General features: G+C 35.2%; 2 protein-coding genes across 3 annotated transcripts; both read left to right on the top strand.

Moving 5' to 3' along the window:
• The first annotated feature begins 249 nt into the window (after positions 1–249).
• LOC142525526 (transcription factor BHLH089-like) lies at positions 250–4,238 on the top strand. Its single transcript, XM_075629839.1, has 6 exons — positions 250–733; positions 2,153–2,356; positions 2,768–2,833; positions 3,452–3,520; positions 3,625–3,693; positions 3,897–4,238. The coding sequence occupies exons 1-6, from the start codon at positions 491–493 to the stop codon at positions 4,023–4,025; spliced, it is 780 nt and encodes a 259-aa protein (XP_075485954.1). The 5' UTR covers positions 250–490; the 3' UTR covers positions 4,026–4,238.
• Positions 4,239–5,152: 914 nt separating this feature from the next.
• LOC142524178 (phospholipid-transporting ATPase 3-like) lies at positions 5,153–22,845 on the top strand. Of its 2 annotated transcripts, none has more exons than XM_075627996.1 (27): positions 5,153–5,633; positions 6,249–6,314; positions 6,884–6,940; positions 7,575–7,656; positions 7,768–7,878; positions 9,025–9,102; positions 9,220–9,316; positions 9,625–9,731; positions 10,048–10,113; positions 10,427–10,548; positions 10,658–10,739; positions 10,845–10,922; positions 11,007–11,123; positions 11,330–11,476; positions 11,552–11,656; positions 12,289–12,431; positions 12,510–12,611; positions 12,698–12,761; positions 18,458–18,670; positions 19,062–19,227; positions 19,309–19,388; positions 19,468–19,707; positions 21,070–21,291; positions 21,367–21,534; positions 21,674–22,033; positions 22,114–22,220; positions 22,311–22,845. In XM_075627996.1, the coding sequence occupies exons 1-27, from the start codon at positions 5,503–5,505 to the stop codon at positions 22,615–22,617; spliced, it is 3,618 nt and encodes a 1,205-aa protein (XP_075484111.1). In that variant the 5' UTR covers positions 5,153–5,502; the 3' UTR covers positions 22,618–22,845. The 2 variants fall into 2 exon arrangements, with proteins under 2 accessions (XP_075484111.1, XP_075484110.1); XM_075627995.1 differs by having other exon boundaries at positions 5,154–5,633; positions 6,879–6,940.
• Positions 22,846–24,338: the final 1,493 nt, after the last annotated feature.

Raw genomic sequence — 24,338 nt, 5'->3', positions numbered from 1 at the left:
AATTGGTTAATTTCAGATTTCTTTGACTTGTTTGGACATTCAAAATTTAGGTGAAATATTTTTCAAAAGTAAATTTATGAGAATTTAAATCAAATTTACATAAAATTAAAATAATTTCGAAAATAATTACGATGAATTTCATCTAAATTGATCGTCAAATAAATAAAGTAATTTAAAAAACCCTTTGGTGTAGATGAGCCAGTTTTAGAATAGCACAACTCGGAAGCTTTAAGACACTGGACACTCCGAGAAAAGTTACTCTCAAAAGTCACTTCTTTTCTGCTCCCAAGATCTCTCTTCCTCGTTCTGCTTCTCAAAAACGCTGCTCCAATCATCTATTGTACGCCAGTGGGTACGCTACGCACCTCCTCTCTCCACTGAAAGAAAGACCCACCCTCCTGTCCCCTACCTACATCGGACTATACGTACTTACACATTGTATATCTATCTACACTAACACGAGCATCCCATTGCCGGGTCGGGTCTGGGGATGGATCCGCAAGGTGCAGTGATGAATGACGGGGCTGGAGGTGCTTTCAATTTCGCGGAGATCTGGCCGGGTTTTCACTCCAATGCGACGTCGTATGCTATGGCCATGGATCCCACGGAGATGGACCAGAGATCGAGTCGTGCTCCAGGCCCAGCCACTCATATCAATTCAAAGAAACGCCGAGACAAAGATGAATGCGCTAAAGGAGGAGCTTCGACCAGTAACAGCAACGGAGACAATTTGGTACAATTTCATCTAAAAACTTCATTTTTAATTGATGCTGTGTTATATCTGGTTTAGCTTGTTTAAGCTTATCTTATCCCTTCAAGAGTTCCAAGTTAACATTACGAGAGCAATTCATTCACTCATAAGAGTCCGTTTGGTACATTGTGATAGGATAAGTAAATGATTAGTAATTAGAGTGATTAAAAAATGAAATATATGAATTAATAGTATGGTGGGATAAATAACATACTGTTTGGTATGATTTTTAAATGATGGATTAATTTTTTAAATTTTATTGCAATGATCAAAATGTCCCAAGTGTTAATTATATATATATTCTTAAAATAATTGGATAGATAATTAAATATTTATAATTATAATTTATATTTATTAAAATTAATTTAAATATATTTATTAGAAATAAATTTGTAAATATGCATTTACTTTAATAATTAAAATAACAATAATATTTTGAATGCTAATGTTAAATAAAGTTTAGTAATAATTACAATATTATTGTTTTTTAAAATAATTATAAATATTCTTAAAATAATTTGATAGATAATTAAATATTTATAATTATATTTTACATTTATTAAAATTAATTCAAATATATTTATTAGAAATATATTTGAAAATATTACGGTAATCATAAACAAAATAAATTAGAATTTAATAAATATTTATTCTCATAAAAGAATTAATTAACAAGATTTGAACTTTATAAAAATTTAATTTAAAATAGATTTGCATTACAATTTATTTTCTTTAAAATGATTGAAAATAATAAAAATATATGAAATTAATTTATAAAAAAATATAATAAAAATTTAAATATTATATTAATTTATCATTATCACTATTCAAGAATTATACATTATCACACCTTTGAGGAGGTATATTTAATCACACAAATAACATAAATAGTGAGGGCTTTCAATCATAATCAAGGGCCTCCATGCTAAATTAAAAATGAACCAAACATGAGATAAGTGATGGTTATTTAATAATCATTCCCTTATCGTAGCTACCAAACATAGCCTTAGCATACATAGCCTTAGCAGTTATGTTATTAACAGTTGTTTAATATCTTTAATTATGCATATGAGAGCATGGAATAAAATAAAGATATTGCTAAAATAGTCTTGAATTGAGTATTTAAAATAAACTTGGAGCTTCTCCATTTAGTAACTTTTAGTTTGGAAAATGTGCTTGAATCGAAAATTCTGTTCAAATCATTTTTATAGATGATTTTGTCAATATATAATTTATATTTTCACAAATTAAAATATTAATTTTTTTAATGCAGTTATAATTGTGATGTACTGTAAAAAAAAAAAACTTTTTAAGTATGTATGTAGTTGCAACTTGCAAAGTATGTAATATGCTTACTCCAATTTGAAATGAAATTAGCCAGTCTGTTGCGTGGTTGTGCAGAATGAAGGAGATGGTAAGAGGTTGAAGGCAGAGGGCATTTCAAATGGGAATGGTGAAAATAAAGCTGAAAGGGAAGTCATCAGGAATTCAGGCAAGATAACGGATGAAAGTGCAGTAAAAGCAGCAGAACCACCAAAGCAAGATTATATTCATGTGCGAGCAAGAAGAGGTCAAGCCACTGATAGTCACAGTTTAGCTGAAAGGGTAATGGATGTATCACATTTCTATTTGAGTAGTAAGATATAAAAGATTTAACACCATTTATAGTTCTATGCTATTGATTATTAACTGACAGTCAAGTTTGAGTGGATAAGAAGCTAGATGTCTATTGTGGCGTACTTTAGGTAGCTTCACTCATCCTTGAGTAATCTGCACATGTATTTTTTTGCTACCTATGACATCTTGATAAATAATCGATGAAATACAATTATAACTCTTTGTCATGTCGTCTATTATGCTGCATGGATTGTTGAAACCTAACAAGAACCTAAAAGTTGTCTATTATGTTAGGAGCGCCTCATACTTGTGTTCTGCTCCACCATTTTTGGTGGAATTAATTCATGGTGAATGTACATTTTATGAGTGGTTGTAACATATTGGTTCCTCTTGGTACAGGCTAGAAGGGAAAAAATAAGTGAGAGAATGAAACTTCTTCAAGATTTAGTGCCTGGTTGTAATAAAGTGAGTTCCAACATCTTGGACTTATTTTCTCCATATGATTGAATGGGTGCATCATTTTATTTAAATATCTTTTTTTTTTTACTTTTTATTTGTTCATTAGTTTTTGAAATTTATGTAGCACATGGACATATTAATCTGCTTTTCATTTGATATGAATGTCGGGCTTCTAGGGAAGTCTTATGCGTGAGACCATGCATCTATTTTTCCATCCATATTTCCTCTCCATGCTCATTTATAGTGATGGATATATCTGCCGTGGATATCTGGCCATAAGATGCCAATAGTCGTCTTTTCACGGGTTCAAGTTTGATGGTTGGGTCTCAGTCATTTGCATGCCCATATAAAAGTGATGACAAACTTTCTAAAGTTCCGTGATAGTTCTAGAGACCTTGAAAATGCTCTGATTAAATTTGATAGATGTATGAAAGTTGGCCTTGTCTTCAGATTATCTGATTATTTCCATCTTATGTTGGCGTTTCATGGATATTGTTAAAAAAATTGAAGTTTTGCGTTTTCAAAAGTAAGTATTATCCATCTTTCACTTTGTGGGTCGATACTTGGGATACTAAATTCATATTTTTTCAATGAAAAAATTGTAAGAAGATTCATTTGGTTCAGGTAATTGGAAAAGCACTGGTGCTCGATGAGATAATTAATTATATCCAATCCTTACAACGTCAGGTTGAGGTAAATAATTATTTTGCCTCTGTTCTTTGTATGTATGGCGTGTGTGCTTTGATTTTTATTTCTTTTGCTTGAAAAAACGAACTCACAGTTAACTTGTCTCACAGTTTCTGTCCATGAAGCTTGAAGCAGTTAATTCGAGAGTGGGCTTCGATGGATCTTATCCATCAAAAGATGTAAGTTTTTGAAAAATGGCTATCTACTGCCTGAATTTGCTCCAACTATAGGCTATTTCAAACTTCCCATCTACCATTCAGCTTCATCTATCTTTTCTTTGGAAATTGCCTCTGTTCTTTACCATGACTGTTGCAGCAGAGTTATGTTCGTCAAAATCATGGTTCATTTTCAAAAAAATACTTTCATTTTCAAATTTGCGCAGCTTTCTCAGCAAACTTTTGAAATGCCGGGCATGGCATTCGGGTCTCAAGGTACTAGGGAATACGGAAGGGATTCATCACCAGAATGGCTACACATGCAGATTGGCGGTGGCTTCGAACGACCATCATGATCAACACAAAAAATAAAATAAATAATGGAAAGCCACCAAGAATGCAGCGAACAGCATGCCATGTTTCTTGAAGCTGAATATGTTTCCACATCCATCTATCTTGTAAGTGAAATGGCTACGCGTTAAAGCAGATTTCTCGAGTCTCCCGATACCCAAGATAATTTGATTCTGAGAGTTGTGAAAGGCTTGTCTTGTTACAAACTTTTATTTGTTGTACTATGTTTGCAATGAGAAACTTGGAAGTTCATTGAAAAGCAATAATTCAAGATTTCTTCTTGCACGTTTCAGCCATCCAGAGATCAGATAGAATTGATATACTCTTGTTGGATCATCCATCATAAACGGTAAACGCTATCATAATTTATTTAGTAGCATTACTAATAAAGAAATTAAATTCTTCACATAAATATGAATGTGTATCAGTGTGTGTATGACTTGAATACAATACACCGATGTATATGGAAAAAATTGGAGCACAAAGCTTACACTTCTTAACTAACAAGTGTTATATATAACAATTATATATTTTTTTGTCAAACAAAGACAGTGGTGTATAAATATGATCCCAACTTCTTACAAATTTATATTTTCAATAATGACAAATATAGTTTTAATTGCATGATATTTACTTCTCCGTTAACTTTCTATTTGATCTTTTTATGTTATATTATTTTCATATTTCGATCATTTCAGTTATCTCGAGTTTAAGTTTTTTCATGACATAGAAAACCACAACATTTATCTTTCGGATTGCAATGAGTAAACAATCGAACTAACGTTATAGATTGCAAATCACGTTAGTCAGTGTCAAGCTCGTCCGAGAAGATGTTGGTAAATAAAATCGAACTTTTGACATTGACTAAAAGTTCAACTACTTTACCAATTCAAACACGACGTATACATGTTTTAGAATCTACAAAAAGTTCAAAAGCTTGGCAACCAACAAAAATAGTTATAACTACCATTTGTCTCTATTATATATTCTGGGATATAAGATGAGTTATTCCTCAACTGCCAAGTGCCAAGTCAAACATCAACAGCCTGAATATTTCAAATTTCTATTGAATAGCCACAATTTATTAATTACGACGTCGTTTACATCCCCGAGATACATCACCGACAGCTCACTAACCGACCCTCATTTCTCCGACGTTCGGACCACGCGGTCAAAAACAATTTTAAATCATACGACGGTTTACAACACGCGCCAAACCAGGTGTGTTTGCATCTCAATTTTTATTACGCGGATTGAATTTTCTCGTAAAATCAAACCCCCTTCCCCCTCCTCATTGCATCGCACAATTCAACCATTGACAACTGCTACCATTTTCCTTTTTCTTCAAGAGATTTCTGTTCATTTAAATCCCTCTCCTATATTTGCAAGTATTTAGGGGTTTATGCACCTGAGTCCGGTTCGATCGGACCAACTGTAACGAGAAAATGGCTGGATGGAGGGGATCCAGATTGGGCGGCGGGGATGGCTCTCCGACGGCGAACAGTGTCTCGTCGTCCCGCACGGTTCGACTTGGAAAGGTCCAGCCGCAGGCGCCAGGTCATAGAATGGTTTTTTGCAACGATCGTGATGCAAACATCCTCGCTCGGTTCAAGGTCATAGTTGCAGGGTCGCTAACTTGTTTTTATTTCATCACGTGTTATTGATTTGTTTAAATATGTGAACTTTCTGGAGTCAACAATGCACATGTGAGTTCATTTTATGGGTGCCAACCGCATCACATACACTCAGAACTTGAATATTGTGCTATTATTTTGAGCTTAAGCTGGAGTTTGATTCATTCTATTCAAATACACACACACACACACACACACTAATAAACATATCACATTCGAGAGGGACAGATGAGCTATGCGTCAGAGTTTGAGGCACACGTTCGGAGTGTATAAGTTGTGATTCTTATCATGCAGGTGAATCCAATGAGAAATGCAATCTAATAATATTCATATTTGCTTATACATTAGCAAATATATATTTCTTAGATTAATTTTTGATAGTTAGTCTGTAAATCTATGTGATATAACTGTCTTCACCCTATTAGATTTTGGAATTTCATGTTTTAGCACATGTTACTTTGATGAGGAGCAGATCTTGCCTCGCACCTTGAGGCTCTAGGGAACCTGTGCGGTTTGTTAGTCCTGATATTGTTTTCCAATCTGGGGTGAATAGTTTCTCTACTTAGATCTGATTGGTTCCATAATTGATATCAGGGAAATTCTGTCTCAACTACAAAGTATGACGTCTTTACATTTTTACCAAAGGGACTTTTTGAGCAGGTAATATAATATTACACTATTTTTCAAAAGAGTAATTTGCTATTGAACTTAGAATTTGTCATGAATACCAAGTTAGCATTTATCTGCTTTACAATGACTTTTTTCTCAAGACTTAATTTATCTGTTTACCTGCATATTTGTTTCGTAAGGATTTAAAATCGTTCTACAAACTTGGCATTGGGAGTGCATTAACGGCTGCTGGACTCAAATTTTAATGATGAAGAACAATTATATATATTTCATTTCTGGCTGACTTATTAGTTAATTGGATTTGTTGTAGAGAAGAGCGCATACAGAACTTTTTGAAGCCTTCTATTTTCTACTTATAGATTACAATGTAACATCGATGAATATATAAATTTTTACCATTCCATGTAATGAAATAGGATTCTTAACTCGGCCTCTGCTATAAGAATTTATGTTGACAGAGTTGTCTGCTGTTTAGGATTCAGCTTCGTTTTTTTCATCCTCAAGCTAGTGAACTGCTGTAGCAAAAAAGAAATACATTTTCCTGGTGATTTAGTTTGTAATACCTGTTTCCTCTTGTTTAATTTATGCTGACAGTTCAGACGGGTGGCTAATCTCTACTTTCTCATGATTTCGATATTGTCATGCACTCCAATCAGGTATGTTGCTATAATATAGTCGAGATCACCAAGGGTTTTATAAAAGATGATATAAAACAATCTGTGTATTTTTGGCATCACAGTAGCAGAATGCTTAGATTGATATATATTAATTTGTGCTGTATAGAATGCAACAATTGGTGGAGAGAATGGTGAGACAAATCTGCACTTTTTGGAATTTGTGTAGAAATAACTGGTTAATATGAGATGTGATATAGCTAAAAAGTGTGTATTCTCTTCAAGTTTGTTGGATATTCTGTTGCATGTTTGTGGATTTTGATTGCTAATATAATGACTTTGGAAGATTTCAATTTATCATTTTGCCTTATGTATCTGAAAAGATTCTATTAATTTGTTGTTTCAGCTGAAGAGGAGAGAGCTTGTCTATGCACATGTTAAGTTTAAAAAACTGTGCATTCTGATTATTGTCTAAAATACCATTACTTGTATTGACTTATTTGAGCAGTTCTAGGTTCTCAGTTGTTTTCCTAGCTATGTGCATAAGTTTTCTTGTTGATTGACCTGTTTGAAAAGTTGCTGCATAAGATCATTTCAAGTCAGAAGTCTGTCTTAACAATGACATCCATGGTTGTTAAATGCAATGACATTTTAATGAACCTTTGTTTTCATGCAGTCCTGTGAGTCCTATAACAAATGTGCTTCCACTCACCCTGGTGCTTCTTGTATCTCTCGTTAAAGAAGCGTGGGAGGACTGGGTGAGAATTTTATAATTTTATCTCTTAGTTGTTTTATAATCTATACACCTTTTTTTCTTAATGTTCTCCATGTCTTTTCCCTCTTCTATTTTTTTCCTTTATGCTTCGCAGAAACGTTTCCAAAATGATATGGCCATCAATAATTCCAGCATAGAAGTGTTGCAAGATCGGAAATGGGTATCCATCCCTTGGAAGAAGCTGCAGGTTGGAGATATAGTCAAGGTGAGGTTTGGTTATTTACCTCCTTCCATATTCCCTATGTTTAACTCTTTGTGGTAAACCATAAGGTTCTGATCTTCTAAGTAGCTTCATATGTTCATTACTCTTTTCTTGGCAGTAAGTTGGTAGCAATTCCTGGGCTACTCATGTTTTATTGTAGAACTACAGAAGTTATTGTGCCAGGTCTCTGCAGGTAACGAGGAGATTATGATACACTGTGGGGCCGTTAGCAGCGATATTTAGAGAAATGTAAGGGGGTTTCTGGTGTGGAACTGTTAGTGCATATGACTACACACCAGGTCAAATATTGGTTAATCACTACGATCTCAACATTATAGCCCTAAAGACTTTTAGAGATCTTGAAAACTAGTCAACATAATGTTTGTGTGTACGAGTCTGCTCAACTTTCGAAAGAGTTTAGATCATGAGAGCTCTACTCATAGGTATGGGAAAACAAGTACATGTACTTGGGCTTTCATTTTTGGCTTTTTGGAAGACGGTTTCTGGAAATTTAATTTCGGAAATTATATTGTTGAATTTGATATTGCATTTGAAATATATTTTTAACGTGGATGTTATGTCAAAAAATGAGTTGGGTTAGTGGCTATGTTATATATGTTTACAGTTTACTTTAATATTTTATTGATGTATCGAGCTTCAAAACTAGGAATGATATAATATAATACTTATGAATTTTTAACGAGCGATAAAAGAGTTGAATTAAAAATAATGACCATGTTGGTAGTTGTGAAAAAGGGGTGAAGTTACAATTTCGGAATAAAAGATGAAGAACAATTATATTTATTTCATTTTCAGAGATAAAATATCTCTGAAAATGAATCTAAGCATATCCTTAAGCTCTGGTGGCTAATGAATTCATTTGTTTTTTAACCTGCGGTGAATAGATTACATACCTCAACCTTGATTGAAGATGAATGGCTGCCAATCACAATTGTGTCTCTTGCAGTTGCTTCTTATTCTGAATAGTTCGGTTGGATTATATATGTTCATGACCTATAAAAAATTTATGGAATGAAATCGAACCTAGTGATAAAAGTAATCTATTCTGAATTGGTCATCAAATCCACACAGATTGAGTAAGTTTCTTTGAATTTTGCCTGAAAGTTAAGATTGTTTTTCTGGTTCAAGGTGAAACAAGATGGATTTTTCCCAGCTGATCTGTTGTTCCTTGCTAGCACAAACCCTGATGGTGTCTGCTACATTGAGGTTTGCTTTCTTTGTGTTTGTGGTGATTTACTGTTTCTTCTCTGTTGAGAATATAACAAAAATATGCATCAATTGTCTTTCCACGTCAATTATCAGCTATCTTTGGTGGTTCTGCAGACTGCAAATCTTGATGGGGAAACTAACTTGAAGATAAGGAAAGCATCAGAAAAAACTTGGGACTATGTGACACCAGAGAAAGTGGCTGAATTTAAGGGTATTTTACTTTCAGCATAAGTATATATTTTAATAAGGGCATGACACATGATAACATGCATAAATGTCATGTCATCTGCCATATTGTCGACCGAAAAATTTCTGAATGGCTATTTTTTGTGTTCAACTTCAAATACTGGGATTGATGTGCATCATGATGTTTGTAACCATATTGTCGACCGAAAAATTTCTGAATGGCTATTTTTTGTGTTCAACTTCAAATACTGGGATTGATGTGCATCATGATGTTTGTAACCCACTGGCTGAAAATCTTGTTGCATGTTTGTATTTTGATGAAATCTGCCGCAGGTGAGATACAATGCGAGCAACCAAACAATTCGCTGTACACCTTTACTGGCAACTTGATCCTTGATAAACAAACCTTGCCGCTCAGTCCAAATCAACTTCTGTTACGGGTATGGCATTACCATCTTTGGCATCATCTGTTTTCATTTTATTCAAGTTTCAGTAGGTTGTGAGTTAACTTGGACGCTAGCTTTACTTTCTCGTGTTTCTACAAATCTGATAAAGTTGCTATCTGCATTCTCTTATTGTATAAATTTTGTATGAGAGTCCAACGATTGATAACATATGATTTGTCTTAATACAGATTGAAGTTGGCAACAATTCCTTGAAAATACCAATTTTAATTTTCATTTCCTACGCGGTTAATTGCTGGTTACTTTTGCAGTTGCATTATATTTTAATTTAATATAATTTTGCATATTTCAGGGCTGTAACTTGAGGAACACTGAGTACATTGTTGGTACAGTAATTTTTACAGGTCATGAGACAAAGGTACATTTCATACTTTATTCAAATTTTGTCACTTATTTGGTTTTTATTTTTCTATTTGAGTTGTCTGACTGTTTCCTGGTGAAGCATGTATATATTAGCCATTTGTTACTCTCATCATTAAAGAGTTTCGTATAGTTGCTGATACTTGATAGTTTTTCATTCCGAATGATGAAATAATTGGGTGTCATGTGTCATGTCTCAATATTTATTTATTTCTTCATTTCTGTATCTAATTATCATCTTCGAGTCTCATTTTCCTATTCTACTAGTTGCTTGTTTCTGTATTTCAGTGGTGTCTGTGGTGAAAATGCAGGTTATGATGAACTCTATGAAAATTCCTTCCAAAAGAAGCACTCTAGAGAAGAAACTTGACAAACTTATACTTATTCTGTTTAGTGTTCTCTTCTGCATGTGTCTTTTGGGTGCTATAGGCAGGTTTGACCTGTTATCTATCATGTTTCACTCTTATAATTTCTGCAGTGCAGTCTCTATTAATTTCTGTGAAGTTCAATGTTATACTTAACTATTTCTGTAATTTGTGCAGTGGTGTGTTCATAAATCAGAAGTACTACTATTTGCGGTTTGACAGCTCAGAGAGACAGTTTGATCCTGGCAATAAATATGTGGTAAAGAGTGGGATCACCTTTCTTTCACGGTCGTGTTTGTGGTATTAGTTAATACTTTCAGTTTCAACTTTCTCTAACTTAACTGTGTTTTTTAATTTTCTATAGGTTGCTGTCTTGACATTTTTTACCCTCATAACTCTCTATTCGCCAATCATTCCAATCTCTCTATATGTTTCTGTTGAGGTAGATTTGACGGCTATCCGTTCTCTTCTGTATTCATTGAGTTTATGTTGTCATAATTCACCGACAAGCTTTTGTTTATTTCAGATGATTAAATTTATTCAGTCCACTCAATTTATTAACAATGATTTACACATGTACCACGCTGAGAGCAATACCCCTGCTTCGGCACGGACATCCAATTTGAATGAAGAACTTGGGCAGGTAGAGTTTTGCATTGTTTACCTTTATTTTTAAGATTCTGGTTGGTGGCATAATAATTTTCAGTTTGTCTGCATGCAGTAGTTTTTAAATATGTCATTTAGTTCATGGATATATGTTCTATTGAATATTTGATCACTTGGATTTTGTTGCTTGTTGATGTCTTATTTGTGACGCGGATTTCTCAAGCTTGCAATTTTTTGTGACAGGTGGAGTATATATTCTCTGACAAAACCGGAACCCTGACAAGAAACTTGATGGAGTTTTTTAAATGTTCAATTGCTGGAGATGTTTATGGTTCTGGTGTCAGCGAAATCGAGTTGGGAACAGCTCAGAGGACTGGAGTAAAAGCTGAGGTAAATATTTCTGCCATAAAATAAAAAATAACTTTAACTCTTAACAATTGTTCTACTGAGGGCTTTAATTTCCAGGATCAGAGGCCTTCAAATTCAGCACGCGAAAAGGGATTCAACTTTGATGATGCCCGACTTATGCGTGGTGCTTGGAAGAATGAACCTAATCCAGAGTCTTGCAAAGTAGGTTATTTACATGATACAATTTTACAGAACTGTACCAAATGTATACCACTATTATATTCTCTTTCTTATGTGCTATATGTCCATGATGCTGCTTGACTCTCTGTCTAACCCTGTCTAGTGACCAAGACTGATATACTCCAATTCTATCAGATGTTTTAATTTCCTGTGGTCACTTGATCTTGTTTTCGAGCTTTGAAAATTTCTTTGTACTCATAGGTTCTGTCATTGACTTCGTTGGTCTATTTAGTCAAGCAGCCATGCCAATGGAAATTTTTCAATGTTGTTTTTGTTTAAACAGCATAAGATGGCAATGTTGAGCATTTTGTTTTTGTTATTGTATATCTACCTTTGTTTAGTTTTACATTTAACATGGATTTACCATCGAGACAACATTATAGGATTGAAAAATTGCACCCTCTATTTCCTTGGTGCTGCGTGCCTAACCTTCTTTCATGGTATGAAAAACAGTTTATTCGTCAATTTCTTCTCTCACTTCTGTTTTTTGGTTGTGCCTTTTGTTTGAGACCCCTAGGATAGCTCCATCCATAGAACCAATCACTAATTTCTCATGCTTCTTGTCCTGGTTGATGAGAATTTCAGTTTTGAGAAAATGTATTCCTCTTGTCTAGGAATTTTTCAGGTGCCTTGCAATATGTCATACTGTGCTTCCTGAAGGTGATGAATCTCCTGAAAAGATTCGATATCAAGCTGCATCTCCTGATGAGGCTGCTTTGGTTACAGCAGCGAAGAACTTTGGCTTCTTTTTCTTCAAGTATGTGGTTTTAAAATTTTTACAGTGGTTTGCAGAGATTATTGCTTGTTGTGAAACATTTTAATGTCTTAATTTCAGGCGTTCACCAACAACAATTTATGTTCGTGAGTCACATGTTGATAAGATGGGAAAGGTTCAGGATGTTCCATACGAAATTTTGAATGTCCTCGAGTTCAACAGGTAACACATTCTTATCTGCATGCTTATTTTGGACCTGATCAATTAAACCTCTGAGTTAAGACTTAGTCATCTTTTTTATGTTTTAGTACAAGGAAGCGGCAGTCTGTCATATGCCGCTATTCAGATGGTAGACTTGTACTCTACTGCAAGGTACATGTGGACAGATTATATCAAAAAAATATGTGCACAAAAAGATTGTATTAGCTGTGTAAACATTAATAATTTTCTCTTATCAACTATGTTACGAGGTGCCTTATTATATACAAGACTAACGGGACTAACTTTAGTGACTGAATATTAGCTATCCTAAGATAACTCAACACATGAGGTGTATGATATTTCCTAATAATTTTGTACAAATAATTGATTTTATTTCCATTTCTCTACACTACCCCTCAAGTTGGTGCAAAGATATTCAGCATGTCCAACTTGTTTGTGAAATCTTCAAACTTAGGTCGAAAGCGACCTTTAGTTAAGCCATATGCAATCTACTGATCAGTAGGAACAAAAGGATTTCCCCACTTTCCGACTTCTCCTTGATGAAATAGCCTGTCAATTTCAATATTTTTAGTTCTATCGTGCTGGATTGGATTATTTGCAAGAACTCTCTTAAACCACAACAGTTTCATTGGAACTTGTACTTCTAACTTCAGCTCTTCAAGAACTCTCTTAAGCCACAATAATTCACATAGTCCATTTGCCATAGCTCTCAGTTTTGCTTCAGCAATGCTTCTTGCTACAACATTTTGTTTTTGTTTCTACAAGAGACCAGATTTCCCCAAAAGAAAGTACATTATCTAGAAGTTGACCTTCTATCCATAGTTGATCCAGCCCAATTAGCACCCGTAAAACACTCTATGCTCTTTTGACTACTCTTTTTGAACAATAATATTTTTCAAAGAGTATTATACAAGTATCTCAAGATGTCGTAGACCGCCTCCAAGTGCTCCTCATAAGGTGAGCACATGAATTGACTCACAATGTTCACAGCAAATGCAATATCGGGTTGTGTGTGAGAAAGATTAATTTTCAGTAAGTCGTTGATATCTCACTAACTCCACTGGAGTGTAGGGGTGGGCAACGGTCGGTTTGGTCCGGTTTTACTCTACAACGGTTCGGTTTTTCGGTTTTCGGTTTTGAATATCTCTAGTCCAAAACCAAACCATTTTATTACGGTTCGGTTCGGTTTTTTTTGTAATACGGTTCGGTTTATACGGTCGGTTATATACGGTTGGCTAAAATTTGTTGAGAAATAAAATTATATGTCACTTTATGCCTTTAAAATCTAAATCATAGTATTTTTCAAATATTTAATTTGTGAGACTTAATCTTATATATACATATATATAACATGTGTTGTGTACAAACATGTCATACGAATATAATAACAATATATAATTAATTAACCATGTAAACAGGAAAATACATGAATCCAACGGAATATTCAGTAATAAGAATGATAACAAGGTGTCAACCAGCTCGAATGGAACACAAATAATCTTACGAAAATATTAAAGAAATAAATACAGAAAAAAAGAGAAAACGTCGACTGATAAGTGGTAAGAAAAAATAGAAAACGATCGGATTGAAAAATTGAGGGTTAATGATACTAAGTTCCTAAATCTTAATATGTCCATTATACATTAAAAGTCTTATAGTTATCAATAATATGGCCCATTATACATAAAAACCTTATATTTAACAATAATATGGCCGGTTCGGTTTTTCGGTTTTTTTGGGGATTAAAACCGAAAACCGAACTTCATAAATTTTAAAACCATAACTGACCGAAAAATCGATAAAACCGAACCATTTAAACCGAATTATTCGGTTCGGTCGGTTTTTTCGGTTTTTCGGGTTTTATGCCCACCCCTACTGGAGTGTTCCTTCAGTCACATTTCCCAATTTCAAGTTCGGGTCTATAGGAGTATCACTTGGTCTGCAGTTGGTCATCCCAGTTTCCTCAAGTAAGTCTAGGATATACTTCTTCTGTGAAACATAAATTCATTTTCTCGATCTGGCATCTTCCATTCCCAGGAAATTACGCAAGGGACCCAATTCCTTGACCTCAAATTCTGATGCAAGGCATTTCTTTAGTCTGGTTATTCCAATGTCATCACTTTCTGTTAAGAATATGTCATCTATGTACACGATCAGAATTGCCTACTTTCAGCCACTAGTATGCTTCACAAACATTGTGTGATCTGATTGTCCTTGGGTGTAGCCATGTTTCTTGACTGATCTGGAGAATTTTTCAAACCATGCTCGTGGCGACTGTTTTAATCCATAGAGAGACTTTTTTAACTTGCATATCTTCCTCCAGATTTGTCTTCAAAGCCAGGTGGAGCATCCATATACACTTCCTCTTCCAATTCTTCATTGAAAAAACCATAACATCCAACTGGTGCAGTGGCTAATCTAGATTCTAAGCTGCAAAGTAAAAGTATGATTTTAAAAAAATGCTACCGGAGCAAAAGTCTCTTGATAATCAATTCCATATGTTTGAGAAATCATTTGGCAACAAGTCTGGTTTTATACCGCTCCAATAACCCATCAGAATTAAGTTTCACATTGAACACATATTTACAACCCACTATTTGTTTTCTTTTCGGTAAATGCATTAGCTCCCAGGTTTCATTCTTTTTGAACACTTTCATCTTCTCAAGCACAACCTCCTTACAATGTGAAACAGATAAAGCCCCTCTTGTACAGACTTAGGAACCTCTACACAATGCAACTGAGAGATAAAGGTGGAATAGGGTTTAGAGATATTCTGGTAGGACATATGGTTAGACAAAAGATGCTGGGTACATGATCTAGTGCCTTTCATAAGTGCAATGGGAATATCTAGGGGCATAGGGGACTTAATGCTATGTGATACATCAGAGTTCTTACCTGGATTAAGATATACTGAGGCGTCAGATTCTTTTCTCGGTTCAGACTCGTAGTCGTGTGGAATCATGGGGCCTTCCTTCTTCCTTTGAGGTTGTCTTCTCGCATAGACATAGTCAAACATTTTCCCGTTTCATTTTCTTTGAGTGGACCCTAACTCTGGTATTGGTGGGTCTAAACTCATGTGCATATTAATAATGCTAGGAAACAGATCTTCAAGTATATTCTCCCCCCCTGAAAAGGAGTAAAATAGGCTTGTGACTCAAAGAATGTGACATCCATTGTCACAAAGAACCTTTTTGTTCGAGGATCAAAACATTTATATCCTCTGCATGTAGGGGAATACCCTACAAAAAGACATTTTAGTGCCCAGGGATCCAATTTATCTCGATCATGCAGATGAATAAAGACTATACATCCAAACACCCGAAGCTGGAAATCAGAAGCTAAGTGTGACATGGGAAAGCAATCTTTACATTGATAAAGGTGATTTAAAATTTAAGATTCTAGATGGCATTCGATTAATTAGATAGGTAGCAGTAAGAATAACATCTCCCCATAAGTACTTGGGTACTCCAGCAGTGAACTGAAGACACCTAGCGACTTCTAGGAGATGTTTATTTTTCTTTCAGCTATACCATTTTGTTGGGGGAGTACGGACACATGAACTTTGATGAATTATCTCATTTTCATGAAAAAATGCCCCTAGAATTTGATTAACGTACTCTTTTCCATTATCGCTTCGAAATACTTTGATATTTTTCTGAAATTGTGTCTGAACTATAGTATAAAAAATTTTAAGAACTTGTTCAGCTTCTGCTTTTTCAGAAAGTAACTAAAACCATGTCATTTGTGTATGACCGTCAATAAATGTGATAAACTATTTTTTCCAGAAACTGTAGGAGTTTATCGGTCCCCAAACATCACCATGAACAAGGGAAAATGGTGTAGATGCTTGATATGATCGTGCTGGGAAGGTGGTACGATGATTTGGCATATTGACACACTTCACATTGAAATTCAGAAAAACTCGTTTCAAATATGAAAAGTTTGGATGTCCTAGTCTACGATGCAATAACATTATATCATCAGTACTTGAGCTTGGTTCCATGCTACATTGTGGTGCTTGTCCATGCGAGTAAGACTTCTCAAAGTAGTAAAGTCCCCCATTCTTTTGAGAAATTTAGTACAACAATTAAGTTATCGAGTTAACTGTCTAATTGACAATTAATTACAAGACAGATTGGGAATATGGAGAATTGTGAAGATTCAAGGTTTTAGAAATAGTGATCGACCATTTCCAGCTATTGGGGATAAAGAGCCATCGGCTATTCGTATTTTCTTGTTTCCTGCACATGGGGTGTAAGAGAAAAACAGCCTAGATGAACCTGTCATGTGATCAGTCACCTCAGAATCTATAATCCATGGATACTCAGACAAAGTGGATGTACAAAAGGCTATATACTGAAACATATTACCTTGTTCAGCTAGGGAATTAGAGGATGGTGCTGAGGTGGATTTAGAAAACTGTGTAGATTGGAAAAGTTTATGCAATTGGTCTTGTTGTTCCTTACTAAAAAAAAGTGTTCCTGCGATGGCAACAACTTCATCCTTGGTTCCAGATTGATTGGCTGTTGACTCACGACCCTTTGGCTTGGGAAATTTTGGCTTCCAGTTTGATGGTTTACCATGCAAATCCCAACAAGTTTCCTTTTTATGGTTTGATTCACAACATTCGCACCTGATTCCCTCTCCTTTGTGGCATTGTCGAAGCTGCTGGTTGCTAGGGAACCGCTAGTACTTTTGGACACCAAGGCCGACACTTCAGTTGCAGACAACGACTTGTCGTCTAACATTACCCTGCGTCTCCCCTCTTCTTTCCTTACTTCTGCAAAGACTTCACTAAGCGATGCCAGATGTGTCCTTTCCAGAATTCTGCCACAAACATCAACCAGTTCTCGATTTAGTCTAGCAAGAAAAATATATATTCGATCATTCTCTATGCGCTTCTGGCATTTTACGCTGTCATTCTTGCATTCCCAAGTATCTTCATAACACAAATCTAACTCTTGCCATAGCGTTCGCATCTCGTTGTAGTAATCAATCACGTTTCTTTACCCTTGTTTTGAATTCCACAGCCTGGTTTTAATCTAAATCAGAGTACGTCTCCTTCACAGCTTCCTAGACGTCCTTTGCAGTGGGCAGAAATAGGTAGGTTTTCCCAATCGGCGGTTCCATGGAGTTTATCAAACACGCAATCAGCATGGAATTCCACTTTGGATCTGTTTTCTGTTGTTCTTTTGTCTCTCCCGCCAAATAACACAGCCCACCTTTCCATCAATAACTAATTTAATGGACTGGGCCCATTCTAGAAAATTTTTATCATTCAAAAAGGAATGGTAAGATGGACTGATGAGTTTTCAGCATACGTCCCTTGTATTTTTAGCCCCATAACCTGTCTGGTGTCATCCGAGCCCTTCTCTTCCTTTGAACCAGACATTTTTGCGTCTTCTCAGGACTGCGGGTGCTTCGGATTTCATACCCAGGTGTGATTGCCTTTTGACAAGGTACACAGTAGACACCGTTGGTTTTGACCCGGATAAGGGGTTGTTTCTTCACCAGGTGCTTAATGGCGTTATCAAAGCCTTCAGCTCTGATACCATGTGGACAGATTATATCAAAGAAATATGAGCACAAAAACATTGTATTAGCTGTGTAAACGAATCTTATGAATTATGTTATAAGGCGCCTCATTATATACAAGATTAACGGGACTAACTTTAGTGACAGAATATTAGCTATCCTAAAATAACTCAACACAAGGTATAAAATATTTCCTAATAATTCAATTGATTTTATTTCCATTTCTCCACAGTACGAATTAAAGCAGCATATTTCATTAGTTAAAATTTACTGCTAGACTTAAAATTTTAGCTTTTTTATGTTTGCCACAGGGTGCGGATACAGTAATATATGAAAGATTGGCCATTGGAGACCAGGATTTGAAGAGAACAACCAGGGAGCATTTGGAGCAATTCGGAGCTGCTGGATTGCGTACACTTTGCCTGGCTTATAGAGATTTGAATTCTGACGTGTATGAGAGTTGGAATGAGAAATACATTCAGGCAAAATCAGCTCTCCGAGATAGGGAGAAGAAATTGGATGAGGTGTGCATCTGATATGCTATTTTTTATGTAATACTTTCATGTATATTTTTATTAAGTGTGCTCATATAATCTTCTTTACGCAAACTGTTTATAGGGCAACCCTCCAGGCATGGCATCTGAACTAATTTAAACAACATAAAATGTAGACACTCAAAGTTTATTTGGAATTTTGACAGCTTTTGTTCCGCTTTATCTTCTGTTATACGGTCTGTGTTGAGCATACGCTACTCTGATTTTAATCTCTTTGTATAGGATTCTAATTTGGTTTCTAGGTTGCAGAAAGCCTAGTATTGTTCTTTTATCCTTGTCATAACTCTTGTTGATGTGCTTTGCCAATGAAAATTACAAAATCTTAAGACTTCTGCTATAGTGAACGTGTAAACTGTTTCAGGTTGCTGAACTAATTGAGAAGGAGCTTGTTTTGATTGGATGTACGGCAATCGAAGACAAGCTTCAAGAGGGAGTGCCAGCTTGCATAGAGACCCTCTCGCGAGCTGGAATTAAAATATGGGTGCTAACCGGAGACAAGTTGGAGACAGCAATAAATATTGCTTACGGTAAGAAAGTTGTGATTTCATTTTGTTTTACACTTGATAAAAGCAGCTGTAATTTCTTTTATTTCGCTTCATTTATCGCAGCATGCAAGTTAATGAATAATAGCATGAAGCAATTTATAATCAGTTCAGAAACTGATGCTATCAGAGAAATTGAGGACATGGTAAGTAACACATTGGCATTGCTTTCCCATGCAAAAAATAGAATATATTTTACCTTCCAGTTCCTGAATCTTTAATCAGGGTGATCAAGTTGAACTTGCTCGTGTTATGAAAGATACGGTGAAAAATGACCTAAGAAGATATCATGAAGAAGCTCAACAGTACCTTCATTCTGCACCTGGATCAAAATTGGCACTTGTGATTGATGGAAAGTGTTTGATGTATGCATTGGACCCCAGTTTACGAGGAATGCTCCTTAATCTGAGCTTAAATTGCAATGCTGTAGTTTGCTGCCGAGTTTCTCCACTTCAGAAGGCACAGGTAAAGTTTCTAAATATCATTATGATCTTCTACTTTTGTTTCTACTGTGATAAAGTTAAATTAAATGACAGTTTTACATATATATATATATGCTGACTTAGATATGCTATCTCTGCAATCCTTTGATAAGAAAATTTCTGACAGTAGTTCTGAAATTTATTTGCTATCATCTGCAGTCGTCATGACAGCCTAATAGATTATGTTTACTGTTCCGAATAGGTGTCAGACTGTCATGACAGTAAATAATCTCATTATTCCCAACTTCCCGTCACTTGAGTGCCCAGATATTGTCTCAATATTGTAGACTAGTTGCTCATTCCTTATATATCTGAAATAGAAACGATTCTGGTCAAGTGCATTTTGCAGTTGCTTTAAGCATCTACCATCCTGTATCATCCTTTATGAATTAGTGTCATCCTCAGCTAAGCTGGTTGCTTTACATTTCGGTGTTTGGCTTCTCTCGCGAAATAACTTTCCTGGAATTTACTCGCGAACTGGGAGCATAGCAACGTGATTTCTTTTTCATTATCTTTTTTGTATGATTGAGCATCTTTATAGCAGAACATGAAAGTTCAATCCTGCATGGTCCGTCAAAGTTTGATGTTATCTGGAATGGGTTAAAAATATACTTAAACTTGTGTAATTTGTTTGCTCATTGAGCTGTTGAAAGAGGTGCGTAATGTGCCTTGATATCAGCTGTGCTTGGGTTTTGAAATGTGTGGTCTATCTAGGGGGAAAAGTTATTCTTGCCACCTCTTACCAAAATCTTCATGACATGAAAGCTTGTCTCCATAGTCATATTGGGAGCCTCTTGTCCTAATGGCCATAGCATCATAGCTCTTTTCCGTGATGTTTGTGACAAAAATGTCTAATATTCTTTTTATTTGGAATAACACCTGGTATTCATATATATATGTTGGATTCTTCAATTAGTGTTATAATCACAATTAACTATTCCCAAATTTCCTTGTGAATAAATGCTGTAATGTATGTGATGAGATTGAGGTATATGTTATTTTCTGATTGAATTACTTGTTCTGTTATATCTCAAGGCGGCTAGATAGTTTATAATGAAAATGGGCAGACCAAGATAAAATTTTCTCTTTATAAATGCATATGCAGTTGCATATGGAAAACAGCAATCAAGTGAAGCCATAAACCCGTAGAGAAATTGATGACTATATAGTCAACGAACTGTTGATTCGTAGCATTTCTGAACTAACAAATGAATGCTATTGCAAATCGTCTTTAGGTCATCGTCACCATCAAAACATCATCACTGCATTGTTATCATAGAAGCTGCTCGATATTGTGAAGTGCTTCAATTTGAAGGGCTGACTTATCAACTTTTTCTGCTTTTAGGTGACAAGCTTAGTTAAGAAAGGTGCAAAGAAGATTACCCTTAGTATTGGTGATGGTGCTAATGATGTTAGCATGATTCAAGCAGCTCATGTTGGTGTTGGAATAAGTGGACAGGAGGGGATGCAAGCAGTGATGGCAAGTGATTTTGCCATTGCACAGTTTCGCTTCCTCACAGAATTACTCCTTGTGCATGGGCGGTGGTCATATCTCAGAATATGCAAGGTTCGACACTCCACAGTTTTAGGCCAGTTGCATTGTTCTAAGTTGTAATGTTGACAGCTTCTAAAAAATTCACAGGTTGTGACATACTTCTTCTACAAGAACCTGATGTTTACTTTCACTCAGTTTTGGTTCACTTTCCGGACTGGATTTTCTGGCCAGAGGTTTTATGATGATTGGTTTCAATCTCTGTACAATGTGATATTCACTGCCCTACCTGTGATAATTCTTGGACTTTTCGATAAGGTACTGAAATGCACAGATTTATCACTGTGTGTCTGTTTGATTATCACATAAGCTTATATTTTTGTATTGAGAACAGGCTGAGCTTCTGTTGCATATTATGTTTTTCTAGTTCATAATTTTTGTCAGTCGTTTCTTTCAGGATGTTAATTTTTCTCTATCCAAGAAATATCCCGAGTTATACAAGGAAGGAATAAGGAATACTTTCTTCAAATGGAGGGTTGTGGCAACATGGGCCTTTTTTGCAATCTATCAATCACTAGTTTTCTATTACTTTGTCGTTGCTTCAAGTGATCGTGCTATGAATTCAGCTGGCAAGATGTTTGGCTTGTGGGATGTCAGCACAATGGCATTTACTTGTGTTGTCGTGACTGTCAACTTGCGCCTCCTCATGATGTGTAACACAATTACTAGATGGCACCACATCAGTGTTGGAGGAAGCATATTAGCTTGGTTCATTTTTGTCTTCATTTACTCGGGTGTTGTCTTGCCTAAAGCACAAGTAAGATCTCTCGCTATTATTTCAGCAACTTGTTACGTACTTGTCACCAACTCCTTTTCAAAATTTGTTATTTACTGCAGGAGAATATCTATTTTGTGATTTATGTCCTAATGAGTACCATTTATTTCTACCTTACTCTGATTCTCGTCCCCATCGCCGCACTGTTTTGCGACTTCGTATACATGGGGTAAGTTTTACAAGTAACTTGCATATTTGGAGCATTATCTGTTTTCATGCATTATTTACTCCGAGTCTTCTATTATTAAACTTGCTTCAGGGCTCAAAGATGGTTCTTTCCCTACGATTATCAAATCGTCCAAGAAATTCACAGGAATGATTCTGATGGTAGTAGGATAGGATTACTCGAAATAGGAAACGACAATCTTACTCAAGATGAGGCACGTAGCTATGCTCTGATGCAACTCCCGGGTCAGAAGTCGAAGCACACAGGCTTTGCTTTCGATTCACCAGGTTATGAGTCTTTTTTCGCATCACAGGCTGGAGTTTTTGTGCCTCAGAAGGCATGGGATGTGGCTCGGCGAGCGAGCATGAAGTCACGGCCTAAGGCAGCACGAAACAATTGAAAGTATACATGTTTGTACAAAGTTTAGTGTGTTTTTGTATCCCTGTATTTTTAATATAGCATCGGCTGAATCAACTGTGATTATATATCATAATGCAGTAATGATTCATTTTGTAGAAAAAAAGTTTCAATTTCATGTAGACTATAGATACAATATTGATTAGTTTTAGGATGTACGAATTGGAATATCTTTTGTTTGTTTAATTAGATGGGGGTGTATTAAGCATCACTTGAGTGACATTGTTCATTCTTTTATTTGTGATTGGAGCCTTGTTGGCTTTACACTATAGCATGCATCAATGTAACGCAAACTCCATACACCTGTGTAACCTTGTTAGTGTACTTGATAATGGTAATATCACCGCGTAGAATGAAATTATTGACACGAATTATGTAAATTGTACCTTAAGGTATAGTTTGGTATATGGGATAAGAGAGAGATTGATAATTAATCTTTTTTATCTCACATTTGGTACCTTTTTAGAAAGCTCATGATAATATCATGTGCTCGTGATAAATAATTTTATATAGGGATAAAATATCTTTTTTATGAGATGTGATAATTTTAATCTAATAATAAAAACACCACAAATGACTTAATTGTCCTCAATATATAAAAATCATAAACCATATTATTCTCTCATTTCACTTGTAGATAGAAATTAAAATCAAATATATATTTTTATATATTATATAATATGATAATTATATAAATGAACTCGAGATAATTATATAAATGATTTGTATAAATCTCAATAAAATTATTAATATCACTCGATTAACCTTAAAAATTTAAATTTGACTTGACTCACAAAATTAAGGGCTCAATTATCATATTAATAATAAATAAAATTAGGTAAAAAAAATAAATCATGCAAGTACTGTCGGCGCATGAACAGATAAGAAATATGAACTCAAGCAACAATTTTGAAATTATAAAATGTATTATGATAAAGTTAATTTTGTCATTACAATCTAATATATAAATTTAATCACTCTTATGAAAATCAAACCAAACATTAAATATAATATCCTACATCTTATTTATCATTAACTTATCTTTATATTATATATCACATATTTATCCTATCATGTATACCAAACTATGCATATTATCACATGTATGGATTTTATGAAGAGTGCTTGTCTGAGGGTCACGTATGCCATGTTTATTTATGTTGTTGTAGGTAAACATATCCCTTTGTTTCAATGATACCAACTTCATTAATTTGCCTGGTGCTTTGTATTGTCTGATACCATCTACTTGTACCTCAGATATTATTCCGTGTAGAGGTATGAAATTTTTTAATTTGCTTGTGATGCGCACAACAATATTCCTCAAGATTTCACCTTTTACCTGCATTCTATTATTCTATCCTCTTTTCTTGCATTTTCATGGATTGGTAGGTTCCATAAGAAGGACAAATGTGCAATCTTTTGTGGGCTGATCCAGATCAGTTGGGGCATATCCCACGTGGTGCCGGCTACAACTTTGGACAGGATATAGCCTCTAAGTTCAACCTTACAGACGGCCTAACGCCGATTTCAAGATAACGCCGGCTTGTTGGGGAGGGTTATAATTGGTGTCGAGCATGTATGTAATTTCTGTTGATTGATTGGAACACTTTCACCAATCGATACAGATCACTAATTCAGCCGGGGGCGAGCAAACAATTGCTACAGATAAATTTCGAAAATCGTAATGTGTTACACATACACAGC

The sequence above is a fragment of the Primulina tabacum genome, chromosome 14 (genome assembly GCF_025594145.1).
Source record: "Primulina tabacum isolate GXHZ01 chromosome 14, ASM2559414v2, whole genome shotgun sequence".
Taxonomy (NCBI): domain Eukaryota; kingdom Viridiplantae; phylum Streptophyta; class Magnoliopsida; order Lamiales; family Gesneriaceae; genus Primulina; species Primulina tabacum.
Note: the sequence above shows the minus strand (reverse complement) of the source record. Positions and strands in the feature narration are given on the sequence as shown.

Coding starts and splice junctions, on each gene's coding strand:
- LOC142524178 (XM_075627995.1), top strand. CDS start 5,466: ATGGCTGGATGGAGGGGATCCAGATTGGGCGGCGGGGATGGCTCTCCG. Junction 5,634..6,248: donor ACATCCTCGCTCGGTTCAAG/GTCATAGTTGCA, acceptor AATTGATATCAG/GGAAATTCTGTCTCAACTAC. Junction 10,114..10,426: donor TTACAGGTCATGAGACAAAG/GTACATTTCATA, acceptor GTGAAAATGCAG/GTTATGATGAACTCTATGAA.
- LOC142525526 (XM_075629839.1), top strand. CDS start 491: ATGGATCCGCAAGGTGCAGTGATGAATGACGGGGCTGGAGGTGCTTTC. Junction 3,521..3,624: donor CCTTACAACGTCAGGTTGAG/GTAAATAATTAT, acceptor CTTGTCTCACAG/TTTCTGTCCATGAAGCTTGA. Junction 3,694..3,896: donor GATCTTATCCATCAAAAGAT/GTAAGTTTTTGA, acceptor AAATTTGCGCAG/CTTTCTCAGCAAACTTTTGA.